This window comes from Oreochromis aureus, linkage group 18 (genome assembly GCF_013358895.1).
Source record: "Oreochromis aureus strain Israel breed Guangdong linkage group 18, ZZ_aureus, whole genome shotgun sequence".
NCBI classification, from domain to species: Eukaryota; Metazoa; Chordata; class Actinopteri; order Cichliformes; family Cichlidae; genus Oreochromis; species Oreochromis aureus.
The window spans coordinates 17,299,603-17,321,024 of NC_052959.1; the positions used below are offsets into that span (position 1 = coordinate 17,299,603).

General features: G+C 39.3%; 2 protein-coding genes across 3 annotated transcripts in view; both read right to left on the minus strand.

The window, feature by feature from the left end:
• Nucleotides 1-3: 3 nt before the first annotated feature.
• igfbp1b (insulin-like growth factor binding protein 1b) lies at nt 4-2,153 on the minus strand. The gene is made up of 4 exons (XM_031737801.1): nt 1,758-2,153; nt 1,482-1,624; nt 1,195-1,323; nt 4-1,060 (listed from the first exon to the last, which is right to left on the minus strand). Exons 1-4 carry the CDS (start codon nt 2,101-2,103, stop codon nt 935-937), a joined length of 744 nt encoding a protein of 247 aa, XP_031593661.1. The 5' UTR covers nt 2,104-2,153; the 3' UTR covers nt 4-934.
• A 4,405-nt stretch (nt 2,154-6,558) lies between these two features.
• LOC116318699 (adenylate cyclase type 1-like) overlaps nt 6,559-21,422 on the minus strand; it is a 34,743-nt gene continuing 19,879 nt past the window's right edge. Inside the window, exons 5-20 of one of the 2 annotated variants that reach the window (XM_039601873.1) lie at nt 18,578-18,705; nt 17,389-17,547; nt 16,746-16,887; nt 14,933-15,088; nt 13,145-13,342; nt 12,943-13,040; nt 12,710-12,794; nt 12,107-12,196; nt 11,355-11,617; nt 10,491-10,617; nt 9,684-9,845; nt 9,452-9,598; nt 9,263-9,361; nt 9,034-9,148; nt 8,745-8,869; nt 6,559-8,620 (exon numbers count right to left, since the gene is read on the minus strand). In XM_039601873.1, the coding sequence (XP_039457807.1) occupies nt 8,195-8,620; nt 8,745-8,869; nt 9,034-9,148; nt 9,263-9,361; nt 9,452-9,598; nt 9,684-9,845; nt 10,491-10,617; nt 11,355-11,617; nt 12,107-12,196; nt 12,710-12,794; nt 12,943-13,040; nt 13,145-13,342; nt 14,933-15,088; nt 16,746-16,887; nt 17,389-17,547; nt 18,578-18,705 (2,520 nt within the window). In that variant the 3' untranslated portion in view covers nt 6,559-8,194. The remainder of the gene's footprint in view (nt 8,621-8,744; nt 8,870-9,033; nt 9,149-9,262; nt 9,362-9,451; nt 9,599-9,683; nt 9,846-10,490; nt 10,618-11,354; nt 11,618-12,106; nt 12,197-12,709; nt 12,795-12,942; nt 13,041-13,144; nt 13,343-14,932; nt 15,089-16,745; nt 16,888-17,388; nt 17,548-18,577; nt 18,706-21,422) is intronic. The other variant, XM_031737797.2, reaches the window with a different exon arrangement.

Sequence of the window (21,422 nt, forward strand, 5' to 3'; positions counted from 1 at the left end):
TCCTTTGTCATAAAATAAGATTTTATTAAGATGCACATCCACAGAATTAGAGTATATACAACAAACCCAATAATGGAAAAAGCAGCATTCCAGGGCAATTAGCATTCAGTTGAAACTGGATCTACTGCACATGGCTACAACAACTAACAAATCTTTAAACACAAGTGAATGATAATAAATACTAGAGTAGGTAGTTAGATAAAGAAAAGGTCCAATAAAGTCCCTAATGTGAGAAGATGTAGCTGAGAAGAGGTCTCAGAAATCCTCTGCTCAAACTGTGGACCTGCAGAGACCAGCAGAGGTAGACGAATGATGAGCAACCCATCCCAAACCTCAGCGTGGCTTGGAAGAGCACTGATATGTTTGTGCTAGGCCACCATGCACATACTTGTGGCACTTTAAGCATTTCACCCAATACCCATTGAGGAAACGCCAGTGGAGATACATTCAGACAATGTCAACAGAATGAATGAATGAGCTGCTGTGTTGTTTCCTGCCATGCACAGCTCTAGTTATGAATGAATTAAAAAAAATTTTTTTATCCCGAAGTCTCTCAAATGGGCTTGGCACCGTAATGGACCTGTGGTTTTGAGCAATGGAGTTATTTAGTCAGAAACACAAATGTATACAGTGTCGCCCTATATTTACAACTGAAAAAAATAAAACAGGCAAACATATAAAAGATCTAAAAATGACAAATGGTTAATGCTTGTAAGAATATACAGGCAGCGAATAAATAAGTTGATCATACATACACCATGTAAATAAGATGGGAGGAAATTTCCTCCACTCAAATAAGTTTTCACAGTTTCATTTTAGCAAAGGAGAGCCGGCTCATCGGGCAGCTGAGGGTATCTCGACCTCCTGTGTCTGTTAATGTGTGTGCCTTTGTGTGTGTGAAAGTTGGTTTTTGAGTGACAACAGAGTCCATCCTTCAGTGAGTAACTTCTTGATGGCACTCTGAGTCACCGACCAAGTCGCTCGATCCTGGGAGCCTCTTCCCATTCCAAGACGAGACACACCAGCAGCGAGCGGGTGGTCCAACGAGAGATGACTCGCACTGAAAAGGAAATAAAAATGGCATCTCTCACAAATAAATCACTCAGTATTTTATCATAAATCCCTTTTGGGAGTCAAAATTCATTTTGTTATGTGAAATTTCTGAAAAAAACAAACAAAAAGTTAAATTCTCACCTGCTTGGCCTTGTAGAAGCCATGCTTATCACAGTTGGGAAGGTAGAAAGTTGTGAACTTCTCTCCTAACCTCTGCTGAGAGATGGCTATCGTGTCCAGTGCTTCGTGCAGTTCAGTGTGACATGGACCCTGTGTAGGAAGAGAAACAATGAGAGCTACAGTCTCCTAAACACAAATGCACCAGCAAATTATCTGCACCCCCTCAGAGCCATCTACCCCCTCTTGTGGAAAGAGAGATGAATTACTTTGAATAACCAGTTAGTCGGATTGTTTATTTTTTCCCTCACCTGTTGCACCAGTTTGCTGCGTATGGCATTGACCTTAGCCTTGAGACTCTCCTGGCCTTCAGCAAAATCTTGGTGATCAAAGGGAAGGTTAAGTCCCAGAATGTGCTGCAACGAGCCATGGTCAGGGACTCCTCCATCTTCCTCTGTTGAATTTTTAGAAAATACATACATGACACATGAAATGGAATGGGGTTGCATTAAAGATGTAATTTCAATGCTGTGAACTTTTTTATTTAATGAATATCAATATGAGCACATATGAAACAGCCAGGCTACCTTGGCCGAGGTCGACAGTGCAGATTCCCTGTCCTCTGGTCAGAGCGTGCAGTGGTCTGGCTTCACCAGGTCTAGGAGTGCAGCGGAGACCCTCAGCACAGTGGGCTGTGTGAACTCCACAGGAAGCCCCCTCCTCGAGCGCACAGGCCATGCAGCAGCCACAGCCTGGCTCCCTTAACACCTGCTTGCAGCCTGCTGGGATGGCGGGGCAGTCGTTCAGCTTCTGTTGAGTACAGGGGGCACAGCGGATGGGCTCTGGCCCCACCACCGGAGATGACCTCACTACGGACAAGACAACCAGAGCCGCCGCTGCCACAAACGTCAGCTTCTCGCTTAATCCAAACATTTCCTTCTGACGAAATTCTTTAGCTTTTTAGACTCGTCGTTTAAAACTGTCAGTTTCTTCTAACAAGTTTTCTCTGAACTGGCAGTTTTTATATGAAAGCTTTGGCCTCCAGAAGGGTTAATAATTGACACAGTCAGCACAGATATAAAATATTTTTCGTAAAGCTGCTGTAAAAGGTGGATGACCCCGCTTGCCTTGCGTAGTTTGAGGTCATTTGTCAATATTGACGCTGGAATACACATCAAAACAAGGTTGTTTTGATGTGCATTAGTCATCTTTCTTTAACTTTAGAGTTATGAAAACAACTGAACAGTGCCGCTGAAATTCAGTACAATGATGAATAGTGAATAACGTCCTTAACAGCGAGCATCACGTGATCCAAGGAGCTCAATGGCTTGTTAATGTTAAAAACTGTCTTATGGGTGTACTCAAAACTTTATCTTGTGAAGTAATTCTGACAGGGTGGGTGCTGACACTGTTTTGACAGGAAAAAAAGTCCTATTTGTCCTTTTAGTCTTGTTGGTGAAGGTTCCTCTTATCACACAGGCAGACAAACAAGGTACTCCACCTTGTTTATCTACCTGTGTGATAACCCAGTCTGCCTTGCATAACCCAGAAATGGTGAAACGACACATTTATCTGGGAAAAGATGGCAGTAAATGTAATATTTGTCATAAATATCTAAGTCAAATGCCACATACCTTTAGTCATACAATGTGTGACACAAATTTCAATAGGCAGTGATCCCGTGCTTTTCATTCACTGAGAAAGAACTTGCTTTTACCCTGAAAACTTTTAATTTCATTTTTTATTTAATAATTATTCACCAAGGAAACAGATACAGTCATCAGGACCAATTACTAAAAACACAGGTCTTAAAAACAAAAGTATGTGTACAGTCTGTGGATAAAAAAATGAAGTTAAAGAGAAAATGCTGATGAATGTGAGGATATGGACTCGCAGCACAATGAGAAATAAAAATAAATGAGCACATGAACTGCATGTGTGTACATTTTGCATTTAATAGGAAGGTAAAATATGTTGTCTTTGAATATCTTAATTTTAAATTACATTTAAATTGCTAGAAATGTGTACACCCAGCAGTATATAAAAGAAGTCTGCATTAGCTCCTCTTTAAAGTACTGCAGACTATACATGAATCGCACATATTTTACTAATTTAATAACATAATCATGATGTAAGAAAAGCACCACAGCGTTACTACTTTTGCATGTGCAAGAACTGATACTTTAATATTTATTTTAATGCAGATTTACTTTAGCTTGCATAGGTTAGGTGAAAACACTTTTTCATAAAAAATAGAAAAATAAATTTTATTGATATGAATGAATATGAATGCTGAAGAGAGCTTTGGTCCTTCATGTTACATTCTTCGCTGGCATCCAAATCTAGTAACTTAAGAAACGGTAAACGGGTTCAGGTTGAACCTAACAGCAGCAAGTGCTGGCCTGCTGTGGTTGAAAAAGGGATTGATACACAAAATAAAAATACAGCGAAGACAGCAGGGGGCTAGAAGCACAAATACCAAACTGAAGATAACAGAATGACATAATTAACTCTTGCACAAAATATATACATCATGTAAACGTCATGTTCTCTCCAAGTATTGAACTCTTGTAATGAAACCAGTTATCGTGCTTTTTGTTTATTCACGTATAACAACAAACAAAACAGGCCCGCACATGGACTTCACTCCCTTGTCAGTGGCTACCTTAAATAAGGCACGTTAGGCAGAATTTGTTGAACGTTCAGGTTGTCACGAATGAGGTCACAGCTTGGCGTGTCCCAAATCTTTCACGTTCACCTCATGAGATAATGTCACTCAACCACCAGTTGATGAGTTGTTGCCTCTTCGATGCTGACCATCAGATCCGCTAGCCAGGGGGGAAACGGTTCCTCCTTTGAAATATGTTAGAGGGCATTAGTGGAAAAAGAGATTTAATTAAGGTCATTTTTTTTTTTTTAAAGTCAAGACAGCTTTGCTTAAAATTATACTCACAGCCATAAAGTTTTTGTTACAGCGTTCCCTTGGCTTCCGCACTGGCCGTTTAGATCTTCTCGGTTTCTGCCACTTAATCTTGGAGACCTTGAAGGAAAATAAACCAGTCTTTTTTTCAGATTTTTTTTATTATTATTATTTATTTAAATAGAAGCAAATAGTAAATACTCAATAACACCTACCTTTATTTTCACCTTACTGCTACTGGATCTCCTTACGTTTGTAAATTTTGGCTGTCCTGGTGTTGTAGCTTCACCACGTAGATCAAAAGAAAGCGTGCTCACATCAGACACGGGAAAGCTCTCGGTTCCTTCGTGTGGATGGTTTGTTAATTGGCTCAGGGAACGAGACAGCCTCCCAGGTCTCAGAACCCTCAGTTGAGCAGCATCGTCATCTTTATCGCTCTCATCTTCTGCCAGCGCATCCTCTTCCTCCACACCTACCTGAAATGGAAAATCACCCTCATTTCCTTCTCTTGTTCTGTTCCCTTCAGTTTCATCCTCAAGCTCTGACTCTTCCTGGATGGGCTCCAGACCGGGTCTCTGTTCCATCAAAAAAGCCTATTTACTCATGACATTTACCATTTTTATAATTTGATTTACTTTATTCAAGGAATGGTGATAACAGATTAGGCTTACATTTGGCTGTTGAATGTCCATTTAGCTGGATGGCTGAGCTTTTGGGAACGAGAGTAAAGATACTGCAGTTTCTGGTGTGAGTGTGGCCTCCTTGTCATCAGTTGATTATTGAAATCAGGTGCAGAGGCTTAACATTTTTCACAGTAGATGTTTTGACAGGTCATTGCAGGTGGGAAAATGACTTGCATTGCCTAATTTTACAATACACATGCAAAATAAAGCAATGCAGCTTAAAGTCACTCAGCTTATTGTGACTATTATTGTGACAGCAATGTTAATTTTGCACCAATTACCATTAAAAATTAATTAATTCCAATTGGCTAAAAAAAGAAACTAATAAGCATTCTTGAGGTTAGTGCACAGTTAAAGGTAATAAGTAAAATATATAGCAAATGCTTTAGTCTAACATCGAATCAAATGACTTCCAATTACTTAGTCTGATTAGTGAATACTTTCAGGTATATATCATATATCAGTTGTAAACTTATAGCATCAGTGAAATCATTAACTTCAGACCTTTCCATCATGTCACATATTAATAGGTATCAAAGCAAAATAGGTCCTATATCAATATGTTACAGCATTGTTCAGGAATGAAGATTTTGATCTATGTATTAAAATATCAATAAATAAAATAATAATTCTGTGTTGTGTATATAACCCAGAATGTGGAGTTAGTGGTTAAGGTCCAATAGACTTAACCACAGTAATTTAATAAATATACAGGCAGAAGGCAGACAGTGTGCAAGATTTCCATTTGGTTGCCTACAGATCAAAAATTAAATTTGTCTGACTATCATGGATTTCTTCATCTACATAGACTACTGATGATGAGAGAATTAATTCATATAAACTGTGGTCAAAATTCATTTTGAAGTAGAAATGTGTTAAAAATGCTCTTTTTTTTTTTTCTTAAAACAGACTAGCAAATTGTATTTTCTTGTTCACAGAAATCATTAATTTATGGTATATATATATATATATATATATATATATATATATATATATATATATATATATATATATATATATATATATATATATATATATATATATATATATATATATATATATATATATATATATATATATATATCTATAATCAAGTTACATTTTCTTGTTTGTGACATATGCTATTTGTCTTTATTTAATTCTAACCATTCAGGAGTGCAATGACCAAATTTACTCATTTCAATCCCCTTTGGCCCTGATGACACCGTGACGAGAGTTGCTCCTTAACCATTATTTGCAGTAGTTTCCGTTTACTGTTTGAGCTCAGCTTAAATTAGAGTGAAGGGGACATGAACTTAAAAACTCAATGATATCACTCCTGTTAGTAAATGAAGAACTTCATCAAGGTAAATCAACATAAAACTACAAAAACCGAAGCATTGTTTCCTCTCTCCAAGCCCATAAAAGAGCTAATGTACCGTTCGGAAAATAGCTGAGCAAATGACGTGTTTGTTGACTTAACTGTTACACTGAGTGACCCTTAAACAAACTTTACATCAGTACCAGGAAAACAGTTTTGGCCCCTGCTCTGTGTTTGACACATAGTGACATCCATCTAGCCGTGGGCTGTCAAAGTACATTGACCGGCATGATAAACATGTTATTGTCTTACATATTTTCCTGTTGAGAAAGAAAACTTTTACAATGAAAGTGATTAAATAATGTCTGAGAAAAGAAAAAATTAAAAAAAGATGATCTTTCACATTTGTAGCCAAAACTCAAGAAACTACTTTCTCTATCATAGCCATACTGATGATATTTTATACACCAATATTGTCTTTATTACAAAATATTCAATAACCCAACTTTACACTGTACAAGATACAACATAGTTTACAACTTTTGACTATTTACAAAAAGTATGATCTGCATATCAAAGTGAATATATCTAAAAAGGCAAGTTGCAATCACTGTAAGCTTATTGAGTAAGGCAAGAACTTGAATCGTGATGTATTTACACTTTTGCAGATCGAGTGAAAGTTCTATGTGCTGATAAAGATACAGGCTATAAAGATAATCTGAAGCGCATCATGTTTCTGACAGTGTATCTGAGAGATGTGCTAAAGCTAATATTTCTTGAAGAAACTCAAAAGTGTAGCTGCTAGATAACAAAAAGCAATAGTACAGTAATGTGTATGCCTGAAAGACGACAGCGGCGAGACACTGCAGGAAATCTTCTGTGGCCTCAAGGAAATGTTTGAAAGTACATACAGCATTTGAAATGTTTAGGCTAAAGGAGTTAGTCATGCATCTGTGGAAGTCATGTGCTTACAGTATACGCTCTCTTCCGTGTGGATGAATGCCATTCTTAACTCCTTTAGATATCTGTATGTAAGGATGCATTGGTCCTCTGTGTGATGTTCTACAATACTCCATCGCTGGTCCCATTTTGGCATACTAGCATCCATAGAAGCACAAATCCAACTCAGTATGACTTCTGTTTAGATTTGTGTACCTTTGTCCTTTCCTCGTATTATCTTTTTGCCTCCTCATCAACAAAGCTGCCCCTATCTGTGTATTATGTGTACATGCCATATTGCACAACAATACAAAAGCATGTCATGTATTAAGGAAAACTGATTTTGTCTTTCCAGGGTTCAAAAACACACCTTTGTCTTCTACCAATGATCGAGCATGTGGTAAGCATGGCAGTCTACTGCAACTTTCTCTCTCATCTCTGTTGAGGCAATATAAGTATCGCGACTTGTGATCTATGGAAAGCTCGGTACTTTGGTTTCCTTTCAACAGGAGTATCATTACTATGGCTGTCAACTTTTAAAAAGTCATGCACTATTAACTGTAAATATGTATCATAAAAAGCATATTTCATCCAGTGAGCTCCAAGTAAAAAAAAAGAAAAAGAAAAGAGACTGTTTTGTGCTGTTTTGTTACAATTCAGAATTGACCACACATGCATACGCACACTCACAAGTACACACCTGCATGCTTACATACACCAAAAAGAAACAACACCATTTTACGCTAAATAACGCAATGAATCCTTGGCATAATAAGAAAGACAGTGCAAAAGCAATAGCATGATTAGTCTTTTTCTGGATATCAACGCACATATCCCCCGAACACGGAATATGTACAACATAGTAAAAAATAAATATGCTCATTATACCTGGATCTGATGGAACCCAACAAAACCACACATCTAATCATCTGTTACAGAGATGTTAAAAGAGGATTTGAGATTCCGGGTACCCGTCTCTGCACTCTGCATTTTGTCTCTGAAAAGTGGCAAGCAGTTAAAAATCCCTAAAGCAAGTATGATTATCCATACAATGACTTCATATTTCTGGAAGTTCACATCCTGAATGGGTGTATCCTGGGTTGTGCCAGTACAGACTAGACGCTTCTAGTCCTCCAACCAGGTTTTCTTGCTTTATTTAAGATGAATATATTTTCTTTCTTCCTACACTGACACATCTGCAGCAGCTGCCACCGTCTCAATTTCAATCTCTGTCACCTCTACATCCCTCTCTTCATCAACCTTACCCACTGCGGGCACACAGGATGAGGGTAGGCATGCGGCTTGGCTGTTGCTGCTGCTGTTGGCAGTGTTCATCTGCATGTTGCTACCCATGCCGGGATGAGCAGTGAGGCTGGCAGCAGAGGAGACGCTGCCCAGATTGGTCGGGACGCTCGTCTTTCCACAGGAGTGGATCCGACGCGCCAGGCTGGCGGAACGCATCACCGAAGAAGTGGTTGCAGTGCCCACTCCCTGAACCTTCCCTTCCAGGAAGTAGGTCAGCATCTCACCTTTGCCTTTTACACTGACCTTGCCGCGGCAAACCAGGTCATAGTTGGTATTCAGTAGCCGATACACCTCCTCAGTCACCTGGATAATAGAGGCATAGGTAATACAGATATTTGTTATTGTAAGTGTTGGTAGATGTGACAGCGGAGCTGTTTACACTTGACTCCACCATATTTGTGGATCATTTGTAATTGAAAACAAGTACCTGTATTTTTCCAGGTACTCCAGTGCTGTCCATTCGACTGGCCACATTGACCGTGTTACCCCAGATATCGTACTGAGGTCGCCGTGCTCCAATCACCCCTGCAACCACTGGACCCACATTGATTCCTGTGCACAGACATAAAAACATTCAACTAAAACAGAGTCATTGTAAAGTCAGTCACATTTAAATTGTCTTTGCCAGGGAACCAAAACAGTTCAATTTTATTTATATAGCATCAAATCGGACACAACAAATCCAACAAGGTGGTTTATATTGTATGTCTACTTACCGACTCTCAGGACAAACTCGTTGTATGACTGATAATTGATTTCATCCAAAACATCAAACATTTCAATGGCGTAGTCTGCTATCGTGCTCAGATGGTCGTACACAGATTTCTTGTTCTGCAGAGGGAAAGAGCACCAAGCAGTTAGTGTGCATGTGAGAAAGGATCCTTCATATTCCCTTTGAAGACTACGACAGAAGATAAACACATAAATAAAAACGAAAATCCCAACCTTGGTCCCAATGGTGGGGACGAGTCCGACAGCTGCCATGTATGTGCTGCCAATGGTTTTGATTTTCTCTATGTCCTTGTAGCACTCCTTATCCATGAGCTGTGAAGCACACATTCAATAAACACCTGGCACTACAAGGCAAAAACAATTCCAAATTTACAAAGTAAAGAAGTAAAAAAATACTAAGACCTCGTCAAAGTCAGCAATGATCTCGTTCAGCAGCCTCAAGCATTCCACTCCCATGTTGTTGCCATCCAGCTCGATGTAGAAATCGTTGAAGTTCGGGATTGAGGCAAATAGGACGCCGACTTGTGCGTAGGACTGATAGTACAGATCCTAAAGGAAAAGAAAAAAAAAATACAGTAAAAAATATTCTTAGATGTGCTCATTAGTCGTTTCTGGTTTCAGCCTTTTTATCTACCTGTTTGTCTGTCTGCCTGCCTGCCTGTCTATTATCGTGGCTCACCATGTTTCTTGGGTTTGACATTAAGAAGTGTTGAGCCACGTGTGCAGGCAGCAGATTGAAGAGGATCCTCCTGTTGTCCAGCTTTACTTTCTCCATTCCATCTCTTTCCTCCTCCGCCTAGCAGCAAAAGTAGCACACAAAATATCCAGATATAGCTATGAGAACCAAAGCTTGCTTCATATTTCCACCACATGGTGTCGCTAAAATGACTTGTGAGCATCAGACCACTGACTGCTGTAAGCCTCAGAGTATGATTAATAGACTTGGGTACATTACATGACTAATCCTGCTAGTTAAAGGGTTAAATGGCTTAAATTCAGCTTCAACACTTCTATCCCCCTATGCAAAACGCTCAGTGCCAAATGAAACCGAGCCAAAAGAAGCTTCTTACTCTTTTTTTTCTTTTTTGCCAAGAACAGACATCTGGCAGCCTATAAATATACAACCTCATTTCCAAAAGAAGTTGGGTTGCTTTGTAAAAAGTAAAAAAAAACAAACCCCAAAACATTTTAAAAAATCCAGATTGCAATGATTCAATAATCATTCGATAATTTTAATGCAACTTTTTTGTTGTGTTTGATCAAACATGCACACAAACACTTGTTTGCTCATTTTAAATGTGATCCCTGCAACACCTTTAAACAAAAACTAGAAAAAGTTTTTTCAGAGTTTACTTTGGAAGCATGGTTGCACATCCTCCAGAAATGTATGTCCATAGCCTTTTTTTCATATGCACAGACATATCATTGCACACTTCCTGACCTGCACAGCCCATAGGAAGTCCAGACGTAGTTTGAGGTCAAGTTGCCTGGAGTGGAGGGCAAGGGCACTGACAAAGAGCAACAGAGACAGGATGGGCTCATAGCCCCGGATGTGGAAGGACCCCCCACTGCGGAAGAGACCAATTGCACAAGTCAGCACTGGACCAGACCACACAGAAAACTACACAGGAGGGTTGAATGGACCCCCCACAGCGTCGGGAGTGATCACAAGTAGAGTTACTTCACAAAAGTATGAAAGCAAGGACTTTTTTAGGAGGACATGAAAACCCCCCAAAAAACCCCAAAACAACTTTATTGTGCTTATAACGTATTCTGAAATCATGGAATATTACTATTAACTTGTGCAGGATTAAATCTAAAAGTTTTTTTTTTTTCAAAACTAATCCTTACCTTGACCTGAACAAATTCAGAATAATCATTTTTTTCAGTTGCACATTTGGGATCTGAGCTCTAATAAAATTGGCATGGTCCCTCAGCACTGGGTTGAAATAGCTAACGTGGTCCCATCATGCAGCCCACATTGTCCTTTTAGGCTTCTGATTTGGAACTAATAAGCATGTGTGCTGCTTCAAAGGGTGGAAAATGAAAGAGTGTGTGGGCTGAAGACAAGCAACAACTCCTCCACACACATACATCTCAGCACATGTACTGTAAATGCTCTTCCAACTCTTGCCTATCTGTTTATTACACAGCCAGGCATTACCTCTGATACCCCACTGACGCACATAATGCATGATGCATAACAACTGTGCGAGATCTCTCACTTCATTGTTGTCATATAACTTCAGGGAAAGTCAGGAATGTGTCTGAGCTTTCTGAATACGTCGTGGCATGAACCTCTCACCCTGCAGTCTTGCGAAAGCCGCTGAGCTCCAACACGGTGAGATACAGCACACCCAGAAGAAGCATTAGCGCCATCTTTGGCATCCAGGAGACACGCAAGAAAAGCGCCAGGGTAAGTGTGCCCACCACACATGAGAGAAAGGCGTAGCGGGCGCCATCACAAGGAAGCTCTGCCATGGTGTGGTTGGCGCCGCTATCCACATCAATGATGATGATGGAACTGTTTGTATTGGCACTACCCCACAGCCAGGGCATGCAGCCCACCTGTCAAAAGCAAACACAGCGATGCAAAGTGAGAAATATTTCTGGAGAAAGGCTTAATGCTCATCTACATTCACGGTGTGCCTTGTCTGCACTTTTCATTAAAAAAAACCAAAACATGAGTTGAACAGCACTGTACAGCTGGATAGTCTAAGCTGTTTTAATATATAGTATGACCATAATTCAAACTTTGAATTCTTTCAGATTTATGTTATACATGACATATGTAAACACAGCAAAAACGTGATAATTAAATTATGATAACGTCACAATTTTAGCTTTATTAATTTCACAGTCAACTGCACATCATCTAAAGCGACACCTCTAAAATAATAATTAAACATATTTTTGAAATAGGCCCACTGGCACAGTTAAATCAGAGGGAACAGCAGCAGCTCAAAACATGGTGAGATTTTTCTTACTAGCTGGCTGGCCAGTCAGGTGGGTAGTTTGTGGCAGATGACACTTTTTTACTGTTGCATTTACACTTACCACACAGGCCTGGGCCACAGCGTAGATTAAGAGCACTATGAGAATACAGAGAGCAGTGCGAATCTGAATGGTCAGGCACCCTGGAAAACACTGACAGACAAGAATGGGGGAAAATATAGAGACTATTATATAAATACTGCCTAGAATACCTTGAATGCATTTAGACAACACCAATATAATCTGTCAGAGTGTTAATAACTATAAGTGCAGCTTGAGGAAGAACAAATGTTTTGATGGACAAGCATTTTTTGGTTTTGAGGAAAGAACAGAGAGAAAAGAGAAGCACGTGAGAAGCTACAAAGCTTAAAAAAGCTTCTAAACTGGTCAAATTATGGAAGAGCCATTTTAATTTAAATACAACACAGGGGCATAGACGTAACCTCAAAGCCAGTGGTTATTAAATTGTTCTTACATGGTTTCACAAAATACATTTATAATTTTTCTTTGGTCAGCAAAAACCTATAAAGAAGAATATTTCCCTTGCCAGGTTTTTAAAACTTGAGATAACAGAAGGTAGATGCATCTGTGGTGTAGGTTAATGCTCTAATAAATGGAAAAAAAAGACTTTCACTTCGATAGGATAAGGAAAGCATCTGTAGTTACCTGTATTCTAGTGATATGGAGGTACATGATACAAGCTACAAGGAAACAGATGCAGAAGACGAGAAGAACTAGCACCACTGTGCCCCTGAGAGAAAAACAAAGGAGAGAGGGGAATGATGGGGTTAGTAAGACAGACCTCGGTATGTTAAAGAGGCAGCTCAAGAGATAAAATAATGGGAAGGAAAAAAAAGAAAGGGAAAGAAGGGAACCACAGAATTATTTTCGGTACGTACTGTGGTATGATGAGAAGATAGACAAGGCCAAACAAGGCAGCTAGGATCAGGGAGAGGACCACTGCGCTGGTGAAGTACTCATCAGGCACCTGGTGGTACTGCACAATGGCAAAACCCAAAAAAGAGCGAGTAACCAAACAATAAAAAGTGGAATTGTAACATCATTGAGCAACATCTCAGTGCAGTTTCTCAAATCCCTCACCCTCTGCTCACGCGCAGAGCATTTATACATGAGCGTGAGGAAGTTGAGGTCTGCCGTGTCAGACTCGGTCTGACGGGCCTCAATCAGCCGACCGATGTAGCGATTGACCCGTGTTCTGGGGCTGCTCTGGATCACATTAGCCTGGTTAGCGTTGGAGCGGTTCCTCATTTTCTGTGGAGCCGTTCGCATGGCCCTCCGCTGGTGGAAAACAGAATAAAAAGAAATCTCGACTCACTTCACAATGCAGAGCTTAAACAACAATAGTTTGGTGAATACAGCACCCTGTATTCTCTGCAATGCCTGAGTATTATCATATTAGGAACAAGGGTGAATAAGAGTCAACAATAAACACAGGCAGCTGATTATACTTTCAAATTAGGACATTGCCTTCACACTTAACTTCATTACTGAAAGCACCCTGCTGTGTCCTCGGCAGCCAAAGTGAGCAGCTTAGCAAACACCTTGGGTATGTGTGTGTACGTGTAAGTGTGTTTGTTCATGTAAGTTAGCATGCTATCTGAACACAGCACAGTAGGTGATCAGAGCATGATCAAGGATCACCAGTGTTCACGAGCTCGTGACATGACATGGATGTGCTCAGCTCACGGATGTCACTGATTTCTTCTGCTTCGTGTTCTGTGCCACTGTCTCCTTTCTTTGTCTCTTCTCTAAGTGTATCCACTTCCTTACTTCTTATTTTCCATTTCATTTTTTTGTAATACCATCTTCTTACCTCACCTTGCTCTTACTCACTCATCTTATGTATATTCATTCTTTATTTTTTCATATTTTTTTTCCTTATTTTCTTACCTGCTTCCATATATTCACTTTTTTCCTTGCTTCTGTTTAGATCCCCTTCACCCGTCCAATCTTTACATCTGCCCCATTTTCACTCCCCCCATTTCTTTGTGCATTCCCCACTCTCTTGTTTTGGTTTATTTATAAGGCAGAAACACAGTGGCCTGCAGATCATGACCTCTCTTATGTTCTATATTGTGCTCAGTGCAGCACGGGACACATCATGTAACCGTGTCTGCTGCACCAGCTATCCTATTCATTCATCCCTTGTCCCTCATATTGCTTGCATTCGTGCCTTGAATGCATACATCTTTTCACTCAGTACTAGTGTGTGTGGCCTGAATTTGAATTTAACATTCAGTGGAAGGTTTACTAAAACTAAACCGCTCATGACAAAGGCCATCAGTTTTTACTATTTCTGTGTATTATGCTAATCTGCTTGTTGTCTCTGGTGGGAGGATGCTGTGATTACCGTTAATGGGGAGACACACAATCATGCAGTGTGAGGTAAAGGTTTTTTGAATGAGGGCAACATCTTAAAAACTGAAACTTCCATAAATTTCTATGAAAAAAAAGCCACTTGCAAAATATGTTACACACAAACCAACATTATTGTACGTTTAAGTTTATATATAACTTCTACAGACCTTACTAACAGGAAAATATGTACTGCACACACACAAACACACACACACGGACCCAGGAAACTCCTTGTTTAAGCAGTAGGTGCAAAAATTTACAGACACATAAGGTTAAATAACTGTTCTTTTAACAGATAGCCATATTTACAGGCTCACTGACATTTCTGCCAAGACCAACATACTGACTGGATAGGGAACTTTAAAAAAGGATGCTCCATTACCCCTTTTCCTATGACACAGAACACACAAGCCTACTTTTTCACCAGTTTTTCACTCAGTGTAGCGTCTATTCGGAAATCACAGTAAGAACAAACACAGAAACGTCAACACAGACACTGAGAATTGATACCTTATCACCGTCCTCGCAGTTCATGACATTGGAGAAGGGAATCTCAGCCTTGAACATCTTCCTGCAGTGCATAAGCTGCACTAGTAAGTAGCACACAGTTTTGAACTTCATCTTTTTGGCGGGCTTTATATCCGAAAGAATCAATCCTGGGAATATCTGCCACCAGATAAGAAATGGGAACAAGTATTTAGTCATGATATCCCATACAGTAATATATATTATGTAAGGGTCTATAATTCATGCACAGGCACTATGGACTTGACACAGGCATGCAGTCATTATTATCATGCTCATGCTCAACAAAGCAGTTAAAATAAGGTACATCAGTCCTTTGGTGATTTTAATAGTGTTAGGACTCTGATGCCCTCGTTTCTCTTTCAGTAAACAGTTGAAGAACGTTTGTTTAAGCACCATTTGAAACAACAAAAATATGTCATCCTCAACACATAAAGCTGAAAATGGAGACAAATGGCAAATTGAGGGGAAAATGTAGCATAGCGTTTCTTAGTAAGGCCATTTGTCCACCAGCTTCAGATCACTGGAAATCTACTGGAAACACAGAAATTCATTCTTCCAAAAGCTATTGGAAGGTGATGACAGTGACAAGCCTTTTCTGACAAATCAGTCCAAAATTGCTGATAAATGTTCAACAAGGTTGAGAGCTGGTGGCACCAATTATTTTCATACTCATCAAACCACTCAGTGAAACCCAATGGATGGGGCCACTCTAACTGTGGGAGAGATCACGCTTATTTAGATACAAAATCATTTAATATAGAATATAAGTGATCGCTAAAAACTATTTGAACCTTCATTGTAAGGGCACAAGAATAGCCAAACCATGCCAGCAAAATGCCCCCAGCAACATTATGAAACTACTTCAACCCCTTGATTGTTGGGGTCAAGGGTTCAGCTTTTCCTTTAATCTGTGTCTCTAAGTGAGAATATCAGCCTATCCAACAATACAGTCTGTGCATATCTTACTCTGAGCCATGTCTTTGATGAAGTTAAACCATCAGCTATATTAAGAGGATTAGCCAAGTCTCTCACATTTCAAAGAAAAATACACGCAACGGGGATACAACAGGTTCATATAAGGCGCCGTGTAACCTATGTGCAAGCGTGGGCTTGCATAACATAAAACCTGCTGCAAGAAATATTGTTAGGCAGGTAGAAGGGAGGAGAGGAGAGGAGAGGAGAGGAGAGGAGAGGAGGAGAGGAGAGGAGAGGAGAGGAGAGGAGAGGAGAGGAGGAGAGAGGAGGAGAGAGGCTTTATAGAGTTATACAGTAACAAGACTGAAATTCCCTCTCCAGCTGCTTGGGGCACATCTGTTGGAAATGTGCATGCTTATGTGGATGCACTGACACACACATATCTCTTTAAGTTTGTCGGACTGTGCAAATTTAAGATGATAGATGCCACGGGCTGTTGTTTTTTCTTCTTTCTCTCTATAGCCCCAGTCCAATCCATTACAGGCTGAACGTGAGATCAGCTCAACAACAAATGGGCGAGAGCACTGTAGTCAAACTGCACTACATTTCTACAGTCTTTGAAGCATGTTTTCTAGTAGATCCTTCTACTGAAGTATAGTGACTGGCCAGGATAAACCTGCTTTGTCAACCTGTCCTGTTCTGATTTACCAGTTAGGTCAATTAATATGGATTACCTATGGAAGCTAATGTGTACAGTAAACTGCCTCAGTATTAAAAGGCAATGGTTTAAACAAATAGAAAACTATAGCTGTAATTTCATTCAATTTTATTGAAGATATAAATACAGAATATTACTAAACACAGAAGTGCAATTAGGTACCTTCCGTCGGTGAGATGGCACTATAAAGAAGGTTTCGATTTCATGTTTTTGAAGGAAGGCGCTCCTTTCATGGCCGTTTCCAGGCTCCACTTCATAGTCTCCATTTAGGCACTCGAGTGTAGATCTGGTAATGTGAACTTTCCTGTGGGACAGATAAGGCAAGCAGAGCAAATATTAAAACAAGTCTTATAAGCACACAGACCTGAGAAGGTCTGTTGCAAAAGAGTCAAGAGCTAAAGGATGTGTTCACAATAACTTCTGAAATTCTGCTTTGGTGGGTCTTAATATGATTCTTTGGGTAATTTGTTTGTAATGATAAACACAATTGCATTGCCTGAAGTTTGTGGATGAATCGAATCTGTTTCTGTGCTTCTCTTTATTTCCTTGTCCAGTGGGGAAAATTCAACCGTAAGGGTCTTCTCTGCACTTGGCCTTGTTTCCCGATTTAGCTTAAATCACTGACTAATGCTTTAAAAACACAGTGAACAAGACTGATTCTAGAGCAAAAAATATTAACACCTCACCTCATTAGTTAGAAATCACATAATGTGTCAAGATGTTTTTCCAGGGTACCATAACAGAGCGGAGACAAATAATCTGAAGCTGTTCAGGCTTGTATGCTTTTAAAATGCTGAGTACTGACCCAGGTAGTCCTCCAGCTTCCATCACATTGGCCAGGGTCACATCATTTGACCACACATCATACTGCCATTTCCTAAGACCCAGCACTCCACACAGCACTCGACCGGTATGCAAGCCCACGCGCATGTTTAGGTTGACTTCTGTGGCCTCTGCTACTGACCTGTACAGACAAAACACATGGAGAGTCTCAGTGAGGTAATATGGCAGGGCAATATCTATATATTTTTATCTATATCCAGAGTTGGGTCAGATTACTTTAAAAACACTGGATTAAAAAAAATGTGTATTTTAATCTGAATACTTTTAAATGATATCTGGACCATTTCAATATCAGACGCTGAAAATACCGCACTTCCATAATTTTTAACTGTCATCTTTTAAAGTAATTGGCAGTGTAGCTATAATGTAACTACATTTTTCCCAGACATCCAATTCTGTCTAAATCGAATAGTTTGCCTATAATTTGGCAGAGCATTAAAAACAACACGAAAACACAGTGTTACAATAACAATGTATTACATGTATGTATGACTGTATATGAACACATATAGTAATTAAATAAGAAGTTTACATCAACTAATTTGCCAACTCTTTCATGGTTTCAAATGTACACCCGGCACTGATTTCATTCATTCAGCAAACGATCTCATTAACATTAAGATCACAAATAATTGAGGTCAAATGCAGGTGATGCACACATCCAAAATTAAGAATCTGTTTCCACAAATGTCCTTTATAAATAGATATAACAATCTGTCACGATGTCTTCAAGGACCAGAAGCTGTTCAGAAATGCTCTGCTTTGCTCTAACGTACCAAAATAGACCGAGAACAAAAAGACTGAAAAGCTGGGCATTTTTATTTAATCAGTGTTGGTGGAGAAATCTGATCTTAATCTTAATTAACAGACTTACAGTCAAATCATGAAAGCATCTGATGTAATCTTCTGGAGCTTCTCAGTCTCTAACTTTCTTTTGCATCCTTTTTCACTTCCAAACTATACAAAGAAAACTGCGACTTTCCAATTAAATTTAAAAAAAACATAGCCTATTACGTCCCCCCTAAAGCTTTTTTTCCCCCTGACTTTGAACACTGGTGAGAATGTTTTTTTGAAGACTTTTGTGTCAGAGTTTGGAAGGGGTAAATGTGTTCTCGGGTCACACATGAAAACCACAGGCTTAAGAGACTCACGTTATGGTGTCAATCATATCGAGACCCATTTCTACACAGCAGTGGGCGTGGTCGGTCTTGGGTTGTGTCAGTCCGGACACACAGTAGTAACAATCTCCCAGGATCTTAATCCTGCGACAGTGGTTCTCCTGTCAGTCACAAAGACAATTTAAGGAGAATTTTTTTTTAAAAGAAATCACCCTTACTTACAAATTCAAACTGATGCTACAGCAGTTTTAAAAGTATATAAAAAAATATTAATTAGTCATGTTGACAAAAAAAAACACTTTAAAAAGCAACTTTCCTCCAGTTTAATCAAAGTCACACGAGAGGCATCTAAGAGCAGGGATGCTTTGATTGAAACATCCTGTCATTCAATTATAATTTTTCCCTTACACTGATTAATGTGATCCATACCCAGCAGTTTAATTTGTAAGTGTAGCTTCAGGCTACTCGGTTTCCAAGATTGATTAGGTTCATGATGCAGTTGGTTTCAGACTTGCAGACTTGCAATGGTAACATCGTTAATATAAGATTTAAGTACGTTTAAATTATGTCAAAATACATGATCACTCAGTATGTTAAGTCACATTACAGTTTAATATCACATTATTTAATAAACTATTCATTACAGAAACCCCTCGTTAGCTCCGGCCGGCAATGCCTCTAGCTTGTTCTTAAGTGTCTTCGACCATTTCAAAGGTGCGCTGCATGATGAGAAGGTCAAAAAACAACCAAGTAGTGAAGTTGAGGCTTTAAAACAGAACTTCACAAGACAAAAGTTGATGTTTTGGTGGCTCTATATCTTTTTTGCAACATGCTTAGCTGGCTAAGCAGCTTTTAGTTTTCTCCCCTCTATTTTAACCTCTGTGTTAAGCAAATGGCATTTGCTATTGAGAGAAATTGCTGATGCTCATTCAGTATCGGCACCACCTGTGCCGTGGTCCTGCAACTTAAATTAGAGAGCTAATTACCACGAAAGTGACATGGTCGTGCTAATCATACATTAAAATCTAAAAGCTGATTGTGAATACAGGATGAGACTGACTGTGCGGTGTATACGAGACAGTTCTGTGGCCAAACAAATCAATAGACCGAGACAGAAAGATATTTGCGCTTCTTTATCGGTATCTCATTAAAACTGTTAAAAATATGGACTCGTACTAAAAATGGCTCCCACAATGCTGTGATATATTAAAGGATCAGTTTCATTTTAGGGAATAAGGTGAGTCACTCTCTACTCACTCTCACTCTTTAGACACAATGAGCAGTGGCAGGAAAAAAACAGCTTACAAATATAACCCATTATTACAGGATATGAGCAACAGGCATTCATTTTACCAGGGAGACCAGGTTACCGTGGGTGCCTTCTCATAACCCTTCATTGTTTCCATGGAGGTAATGGGATTGCTGGCCATGCATGTGAAGAGCACAAAGACTCATAATTATGCACATCGGTGGGCACATGACAAGACGGATGCTCTATTTTTAACATGGGAGCCATGTGAAATTCAGCAAGATAGCCAGGGCTCGTTAGCGGCTGCTCTTTGTCTTGTGCAAGTTTACCTGCTGTGGTCATGCTTTTTAAGTACTCAGTGGCATGGCGGCTGTTTGTACAAAATATATTCTTAGACACAAACCTACAAAGGACCGAGTGCTATGCAGTAGCAGTGTGCTGAGCGGCTCTTGGCAGTTTTGCTCTGTGAAAGACATTTTCTCTTAAATTAAAGTCCCATATATAGAACTAAAAATCAAAAGAATACCAACTAATTTGTACGAGGATTACAATTTTAAATAGCCTATTTTAATTAGATACGGAAATAAAATGATATTATTGTGCTACATAACATGTATAGCTTTCTAAATTTGGTCTGTTTTTATCTGCCTTCCTGGTTTCTTTTTTTTGCACTGCAATAAACCTTTGCTGCCTTGGTGGCTCTTGACACTTGATATAGTTGATTAAAAAAAAGCATGAATTTACTACAGCAACTATGAAAGAAGCATGACCTAGCCTTTACTGGACTCTTTAAACTTTCAACAAAAAATGTATTTTTTTGAGTCCTAACATATTCACTTCTACAGCGACTAATTCTATATTTCTAACTATAGATTCTTTTTAAATGATAAATATAGCATTGTACTAGACACTCACTGCTGTACCGCTTTCCTGACCTCTGTACATATTTCTAAAACTTGAACCAAAAATATCAAATTTGGATGAATCGCTCCAAGATTTGCTGCCACTGATTTTCAGTCCAGCTCTTGTATGAGCTGGGATGCCTTTTCTCCTTGTTTCCCGTCTTTAAGGATGACTTCAAACAGCCACGTTTCAATTGAGACCATTTCTGATTAGGATTCAGCAAACAGTAGCCCTCAACTTGTTCAGTTTCCCCAAATCTTTTTAAGACACACAGCGCAACATGCTGGGCTATGCCAAGCTTTCAATTGATAGCTCTTTGGAAATCACCCTGTCTGTGAAAAAATACTATTTGATGCCTGTCAACCTCTGTTATCTTTACCACCTTTTAAAGATTCAACTAAAGAAATGGGAACAAATTATGCGTTTTGCGAGAGGCTGCTAGTAACAGAGTGCCTAAAGATTTAAAGCTGGTTTGTGGCCAAGCTGTCTTCTTTGTTTTGCCACAACACCGGTTCATTTATGTGTTAGCTTTTGTGTTTGTGTGTGTGAATGAAATGTGGCTTAAAAATAAAAATCATCTGAAAATGTTCAGGTTCAGGTCTGAAAATGAGTAGCAAAAGCAGCCTTGGAAGCCTCCTTGGAAGGAAACTATTAGAAATAAGAAATTGGAGGTGACTCAAGACTTTTGCACAGCACTGTAAAGACTCTCACTAAGAATTTTTTAAA